This window comes from Hippocampus zosterae, chromosome 7 (genome assembly GCF_025434085.1).
Source record: "Hippocampus zosterae strain Florida chromosome 7, ASM2543408v3, whole genome shotgun sequence".
In the NCBI taxonomy this organism is placed as follows: Eukaryota; Metazoa; Chordata; class Actinopteri; order Syngnathiformes; family Syngnathidae; genus Hippocampus; species Hippocampus zosterae.
The window spans coordinates 3,955,444-3,963,742 of record NC_067457.1 but is presented as its reverse complement, the minus strand read 5'-3'; the positions used below and the strand labels follow the sequence as shown (position 1 = coordinate 3,963,742).

Genomic DNA, 8,299 nt, shown 5'->3' with positions numbered 1-8,299 from the left:
AATGTTGAGGAGGAGCGACGCCGGGCTCTCGGGGATGTGACGCACGTCGGCGGCAGAACAGAAAATAGCTGGATTTTAATTTTTTTAAATTAATTATTCATTCATCTTCCGAGCCGCTTGATCCTCACTAGGGTCGCGGGGCGTGCTGGAGCCTATCCCAGCTGTCTTCGGGCAGTAGGCGGGGGACACCCTGAATCGGTTGCCAGCCAATCGCAGGGCACACAGAGACGAACAACCATCCGCGCTCACATTCACACCCAGGGACAATTTAGAGCGTCCAATCAGCCTGCCATGCATGTTTTTGGAATGTGGGAGGAAACCGGAGCACCCGGAGAAAACCCACGCAGGCCCGGGGAGAACATGCAAACTCCACACAGGGAGTCCGGAGCTGGAATCGAACCCGGTAACTCTGCACTGTGAAGCCAACGCGCTAACCACTTTTTATTTTTTATTTATTTTTTTATTTTTAATTACTGTGGAAAAAAAACACACACACGCCCAAGCGACGGTCACCTTGACTCTGGATGCTAAAAGCTCGCCCGGCAGCCCCCCCCCCCCCCCCCCTCGGGTGAGGCGCTTGGCACTTGAGGGGGAAAAAAAATCAAGTGTAATAGTGTTGCATTGAGTGTTCAAGGTGGCAAAACCTTGAATAATGGTGAGATGAGAGCGAACCGGAGAAGCGAATCCAAGTCATCCGGCGGGTCACCGGGAGGTGAGGCTGCCTACTTGCCGGGGTTCAGGAAAAGTTCAGCCGCATAGCATTAGGCAAATGAGGGAGACAGTGGGGGGAAATGTGAGGGTTGGGAGTGACGAGAGGATGGGTGAGGGGGGGTAACAGGGTCAAACGAGATGGAATGAGGGGACCCGGATGGGAAATATGTTGGAAAGTATCACAGCATGTTTTTTTTTTGTTCACAACTTAAAGTAGACTGAGAGGAGGAGGCCGCTTTGGCGGTGGTGCCTCTCTCGGATGGTCTGTGGTGACGTGCCGAATGGGTTAAACGGAGGCGGTGCAACGGATGAAAGCAGAGGGAGAGGGGGGGGGGGGGGGGGGATGTGTGTGTGTGTATGTGTGTGTGTGTGATTTGGTGGGTGGAGCCTCAGCCCTCAGCTGCTGCGCCTTGTCACATTGCTGCAGAACATGTTAGCGGCGACACGCTCCCTCCGTGTGGGCTCGATCCGTCTACGCGCACGGACGCAAACGAAGCGCTTTTGCTGAGGAATCCGAACACCGACGCTGAATTGCGGGCACGCGCAGCGGACGAGTCTCGCGCCAGGCTTGGGGACAAACACGGATTGTTTTTTTTTTAAAAAAGAGAGAGAGAGAGAAGAGCGGAAAAATCTGCAGTCGGACGGGATTCCCTCGACTATTTTTGCGTGCGCGTTCCAATTTTGGGATTTTATTCGGCGCATCTTTTTTTTTGTTTGTTTTTTTGTTTTTGGCGTGCGCGTCCCCGTCGCAGCATGCGTGTTTTAAATCTCCTCCACTAGCTTCACATCGCGTTCAAAAAACGACAAGGCAAATGTTCAAATGGAGCTACCACTATCGCGCTGATCCCGTTTGGTGGCCTCTCTTTCTACCTCGGCTGGTGTGCGCACTAGTTTGATTTCTTTTTTTTATTTTTTTGAGGTGTGTGGGAATACGACCCCCCCACTCCTTTTTTTTGGAGCCCGTATGATGTACGAAAGCGTGGACGTAGTGGGACTGAACCCCAGCCCCAACCCCTTTTTGATGATGGATTACTACAACCAGAGCAGAGGGTGTCTTCTCCCGGAGAAAGGACTGGTGCCCGGGGCTCCTCATCCTTACAGCTCCTCCGTCAGAAACCAGCACTGGAACGGTTCCAATCACTGTAGGTACTCCCCCCACCGCAATCCTCACTTCCACTGAATTGTGTGGATTTACCTTTCACGTGATTGAATTTAATCTACAGCCTTGTATTATCAATCCCCCCCCCCCCCCCACAAATGAACTCTTTATCAGTAATCCAGAGCTCCACATCTGCATTATATATACTTGACCCACTTTCTTAGCCCCTCGTGGGGCATCCACGTTGGCTCGTTTTTCCTCAGTCTGTAGGGGGGGGGGGGGGGGGTCACAAGGCTGAAATATGCACTTAATACAAACACGGTTCTGCAAGGCACGCCGACTGTAATTAGATCAAACCGTTCCTGCCAGTCTACAACCTTCTGGTATTCTCTTTTGTGTCAATTTTGTGGGTTTCACGTGCCCCACCCCACCCAAAAAAATAAACATGCTAAAATATATTAAGCGTTAACACAAATGTTATATTAGTTTAGGTCAGTAGTTAGGGTTGTGTGTGTTTAGTGTCGTAGTTTTATTGCATCCTAGTGGTATGGCATGGCAAGTTTTGTTGAGTTTTTTTTTTTTTTTTGGTGGAACGACGACCGTATGTGCAGCTGCAATCGAGTTTTATTGCAACAACAAAGTCTTTTTGGCAGCTCTGCAAAGCCGAGGCAGTGCATGGCAGGCCTTTAAGCGGGGAGATAGCTCTGTTGTCTTTCACAGCTGAAGGAGTGTAAAAAGGCAGGAATCTCCACAGACTCTTAAGGGCCAATTTCCTCCTTGACTCGAAACTTTAGAAGCACATGACAAAGGGATTTTTTTTTTTAAGGGGGCTTTCTGATGTGTGGCGGGAGCAATAAAACCCCTCATGACCACCGCTCTGTTTGCTCCTATCTTGCTTTTGCCTAATTTGTCAAATAATAACCCCCTCTGCCGCGCACACCCCCCCGCGCGGCCTGAAAGCACAACAAGAGATAAGTTGCAAGCTTGATAGTAATTATTGAATTGGCCCACTAAACAGCTCTAGTGGTAGCATTGATTCGAACCATGTGAGCTCGGGTGAGACGGTGTTGGGGGTTTGGCCCAGGAAGAGACCTCTGATCCCTCACTGCGCTCCACATTGTTGAGCTCGGCCGTGGAGTCGCTTGCGTGTCGGCGGGTGGGAGGGTCGACGTGGGCATTATAGCCTCTGTTTGCCTCACCGGTCCCGTGTAATAAAAAATTTAGTGGCCGACTAGAGACTGCTGGTGGTGGGTGTGGAGTCGAAAGCAGTGCAATACACGCTGTTGTCATCACGGGTTCTGTGGGACTTATTAGATCATAAAGGCCCACGAAACAAAACCCCGGCGTGTTTCTGTTTTCACCTCTGCATCCTTCGCAGGAATTTGAAGCGGCCCCGTTCAAAAGCAAAAGACATTTCCTTAAACATCAGCTGGCATTCTGTTTTTCCTTGTTTTTTTGGTGTTGTTTTTTTTTCCTGTTAAAGCAGATGCTTAAAATACCACTTGTCCCTGGGTAACTTTTCGTTCTGTGCATGGGATTGCAAAGCTTTTTTCATTTTGGCCCGTCGTTTTTTCAAGGCGCCACAAGCCTTTTCACTCTTTTTAGTGGGTACGGTCATTATTGCATTTCATTTACTTGTCAACATGTGAAATCTTGATTTAAAGGGTTCTTTGAATTGTATGTAGGTGGATATATATATATATATATATACAGTAGCTATTCGGTAGATGATGACCCCCATATGACCTTGTGCTGACCTCTTGCCTTCGGCCTAAAAAAACGTTCCCCAAAATACAGCGTTACCACACGGATACGTCCACGACTAGTGTGTCCACAAGTGCAAAATAAAATGATTGACACCTCATAAGCCATTATCTGCGATTGGTTGTTTTTCCTCAGGTGTGCTCGTTTAATTGTACAACAAATGAAGACACAAGACGGGGGGGGGGGGGGTCAACAATTGATTGTATTATTATTTTTTTGAATTGTAAACTTATAGCAGTGAGCACACGGCTACTTCCAATGTAAACAGTGCGGCTGCTGATTGCGTAGAATGAAAGGTCTGGCCGATGAAATGCCCGTCCAAAAACCTTTCAGCAATTACGGACTCATGCATGAAAGAATGTGCATGGCCCTGTTCACATGACTGTCACACAAACGGGGGGGGGGGGGGGGGGGGGGGGGGGTGGTTATGAAGGAAAGCGAGGGATTGCACGGTGGGCTCAAAATGCTCGACAGTCCATAGGCTTCTTGTGCTTTTTTTTTTTTTTTTTACCCCCCGCCATTTTTTTCTTTTCAGGCAGTCCACTGTATGAAAACAAAGCGCTCACCAGGGATTTTTAATAGATAGTGTCCAGGTCAGGGCGTGCTTTTTCTAGTTTGTCTTCCCAAGTTAGGGGTGCCAAGTGGGCTAGCGGTTATGAACGTAGCCTGAAGGGGGGGGGGGGGGTCAAATGAATGATGCCTTAATCTGACTCATGTGCTATTTAAGAATGGAAGGAGCCTTCCAGGAAGCTTTTTTTAAACAATTTTTTAAAAAGTGTTGTATTTTTCCATGCAAAGGGAGGTCGGTGGCACATTAATTCATCAAGAGGAAAAGAAAAGAACAAGATATGTATCTGAAGTGTCTTTTTGTTGTGGTTGTCAGACGGAAACATGGCAAGGCGGGGGTGTTGTGCTCACACTTGGCCGGCAGAATTGTGTTAGACGTGCAAACAAACTGTGAACAGCACATCCTCCCCCCAGTTTAGAATATAAATATTCTAAACTGCACTATTAGTCCAAGATTTTACTTTTACGCCCATATTGTGGGCTGTGGAAGGTCCCGGATATTGGAGTGGCATTGAAACAAGGTCCTTCTATTCTTCTCGGGGAGGGAAGCGTCAGACAGGGCCCTTATTGTGCCACATGCCTTTTCAGCCATTGGCGACAATGATTTAGTTGGGCCCAAATGCCTGGAATTGAGAGACGGTCTCTTGACAGAAAATGAGAGCGGGCTCAAATTCTGTCCACAGAATCACACCGCGTTCACCTGCGGCCGAGCGCAGACGATCCATTTTTGTCATGGAGGTATGTTCGGAAGAGCGAAAGGTTGAAGGGAGTTCAACGATTCTCTTTGCCTTCAAGGCGCGGGGGAGACATTTTGCAACCTGCCATCACTCGCACCCCCAAACAACACCCTTGTCGCCAACCTTCAAGACGCGTGTTGCACCTTTTTTGATGAGACGCATCCGTCATTTTGAACGTTGACGCGGCAGGAACATGCAATGTTTGTGATCTATTATTTATTGCGCCTTGCGGTGATTACAAATCATTCCCGAGCAACACCCCCCGAATGAATAAATAATGACAATGATGAATACATGCAACTCAATCAATACACTGCGGTTGTATTATTGTGCATCGTTACGACCGTAATGTCGATTTTATTTTACCCATTCCTACTTAAAATCACCGGTCTCGTAATATCTAATATGTATAATATGTAAATCTAGGCGGCCCGGTAGTCCAGTGGTTAGCACGTGGGCTTCACAGTGCAGAGGTACCGGGTTCGATTCCAGCTCCGGCCTCCCTGTGTGGAGTTTGCACATTCTCCCCGGGCCTGCGTGGGTTTTCTCCGGGTGCTCCGGTCTCCTCCCACATTCCAAAAACATGCATGGCAGGCTGATTGGACGCTCTAAATTGTCCCTAGGTGAAAATGTGAGCGTGGATGGTTGTTCATCTCTGTGTGCCCTGTGATTGGCTGGCAACCGATTCAGGGTGTCCCCCGCCTGCTGCCCGAAGACAGCTGGGATAGGCTCCAGCAACCCCCCCCCCCGCGACCCTAGTGAGGATCAAGCGGCTCGGAAGATGAATGAATGAATGTACATCTAACGTAATACACCGTAGACAGGCTAACAAATAGCATATTCACAGACATATATTCTTTATCTTCTGCACACAGCAACAAACATGACTGTAATTTTGCAGTTGTGACCGCTCGGGCCCTCCCCGTTTGCAATTTGCACGCTTGCGCGGCTTTTGTCCGGCGACGCCGCCTTCGCCCCACATTCCTAAAACGTGTGTTAGCTTCAAGTGGAGATTCTAGAATGTGTGTGCGAAGAGTTGTTTGCTGGTACGTGGCGATGACACCTCAGGGCCAAAATGTTGCATTGTTTGCGGTCGCCTTAGCTCACATCTTTTTATCCCAACCCTAGTTTGGTGTGTTTGTTATTTTCTTACCCACTAAAGGGCCCATCTCACTTTCAATAATGACTTTTCCCCTTGCGTCTATTGGTGTTGTGCACATACGCGAGAGTGAGCGAGCGGCTGAGCTTCAAATGTGGGGGAGGAGGGGTGGCAATGGGGCGAGAGGGGGGTTGTGCCCTTTAAAATATTCATAGCTTCTTCATTTAAATTAATTCGCTGCGTGGGTGCAGCCAAGCGTCAACTGTCAGAAATGGAGCTGGCCCTGTTGTAATCACTTCTTTACTTATCTCTACAGATGGCTTGTTCGCAACGCGCCGTGCATGGCTAGCTCCTCAGCACACCCAGGGAGGGCTCGCTCTCTCTCTCTCTATACTCTCTCCACCCACCGCCACCCACCGTTTACATGTTTCATAGCCAACCCCCCCCCTCATAATGGAACACGTAGAAATTCATCTGGCTATCGAACCTGGTTCATTCATCACCGCAGAATTCATCTGCGAGGCATTTTCATTCCCAAAGTGTCTCCTTTCTCCAGCTCACTTTATCTTCTGCTCAACCTCCCCCCCATCCGCTGTAACTACACGCTAACATTTGCAACATGGCGGTCCTAAGCTAGCTCGCCGTAAATTCATAAAAGCAGACCTGCCCTATGTTTTTCTTTTTTTTCTGTATTTAATAAGTAGTTCACTGGAAAATCATCTACATGAAAAAAAAACTCCACACAGGAAGGCTGCAATCGAACCTTTGCGCCCAAATGTGCTAACCAGTCCACTACCGTGCGTGTCACCCGCCTCTCAATTCCACAGCAATGAATAAAAACAGACAATTTATGAGGAAAAAAAACCCGTCACATTAATGCACTTTATTAATTTAATTAATTATATTTAATTAATTTATTTATTAATGCTGGAGGCTGTAAATTTCCCCAGTGTGGGACGAATAAAGGATATCTTATCTTATCTTATCTTATCACTAGCGCAAAGTCCAGCCACTATTTGACAATATGTGATGTACCTTCCATATTTCACGTGCTAACGCACAACCGTTTAGTCACACCGGTCCGCATCGCACCTCGAATACCTTACGCATAGGCCACAATGGAATGTCATCCTGTTCGGAGAGCGGGGGGAAGCCAAGAAAATAGTCTCGGGCCTAGAGTGCTAAAAATGCAAATGCCGCGGCAGTTCATTTGGCGCTCCGTGCAGAAAATAGCACCGCCGTCGTCTCAGTCAGTCAGCAGGCAAAAAAAAAAAAAAAAGAAACGCCGTGGCCTCGTTGGTGCCTTGTTTGTCTTTTAAAAGAAACAAAAGCGCATTCGGGATTACTCGAACCTTAATCTTTATTTGTGCAACAAAACCAGCATGCCCCCCCCCCTCTCCCTCCCCCTTGCTACAATTGTGGTTTTGATTAGCTAGCATTCCTCCTTCTAAGATAGACAAGATAGCCGCATTCTGCCAGATAATCTCATTACTGTCCTGATTGAGGCCGGCTATCGTCATATCTGCTCTAAGTGCCTTCCTGAAGGAAGACGAAGGCCCTCCCCTCCCGTATGTCTTGGATTTATGGGGCCTTTTTCTATCATGTAACTTTAGATATACATACCGGCTCTGTCGCGCCAGCCTGACCGAGGCCAGACTTGCCGGCCCAGCTTGACTCAATCGAGTCCCGCCCGCCCCGAGTGTCAGAGGAGATTTGTCCCTCCGAATGTCGCTCTGCTCCCACAGCCCCTTTTCAATCATTTCATATTCATTACTTGTACGTCTGGAACGCGGCCTCCCCGACATTTGACTCTTAAAGGCCCACCTGGGACCCAGATGAAATGGACTGCCAAAATGAGGAGATGGAAAAGGGAGGAGTGCGGAGCCGCTTAGTGATGGATTGGAAGGTTCTGTCGCGGCCACGGAGGCGGACGCGATCGGGTTACCGGGCCGCTTGTTTGTTTGCGATACAAGTATTGTGTCAACTCAGAGAGATGGCCCCGAAGCTTGACTACTCCAAACACATGTCGGTTAAGACAGGACACCGGAGAAGGGGCGGGGGGGGGGGGGGGGGTTGCGTTTATGAATAGAGCCACTTTGTGATAAGGGAACTCTTGTCCTCCGGCAGACAAAGCTTTTCATGTTTAGCCAAAAAAAAAAAAAAGATAAATGGCTGATAGGAAACACGACACTTAATCTCAAGTACTGTATACGTCTGAATTATTTATTTGCTTACCGTGTGCCCTTTTCTCTTTTCTCGTCATAGATCCTCTCTGCCCGGTTGAATTCTTAATGTCGTGCTTTGTCTCCGCGCCTGCACACG

At 48.3% G+C, this 8,299-nt stretch overlaps 1 protein-coding gene and 1 long non-coding RNA gene across 4 annotated transcripts in view; one reads left to right on the top strand and one right to left on the bottom strand.

Moving 5' to 3' along the window:
* Positions 1 to 1,116: 1,116 nt before the first annotated feature.
* LOC127603426 (retinoic acid receptor alpha) overlaps positions 1,117 to 8,299 on the top strand; it is a 187,310-nt gene continuing 180,127 nt past the window's right edge. For all 3 annotated transcript variants that reach the window (XM_052069708.1, XM_052069707.1, XM_052069706.1), the window contains exon 1: positions 1,117 to 1,853. In XM_052069708.1, the coding sequence (XP_051925668.1) occupies positions 1,676 to 1,853 (178 nt within the window). In that variant the 5' untranslated portion in view covers positions 1,117 to 1,675. The remainder of the gene's footprint in view (positions 1,854 to 8,299) is intronic.
* LOC127603495 (uncharacterized) overlaps positions 1,603 to 8,299 on the bottom strand; it is a 149,654-nt gene continuing 142,957 nt past the window's right edge. The window contains exon 2 of the long non-coding RNA XR_007963078.1: positions 1,603 to 1,654. This is a non-coding gene — a long non-coding RNA (uncharacterized LOC127603495). The remainder of the gene's footprint in view (positions 1,655 to 8,299) is intronic.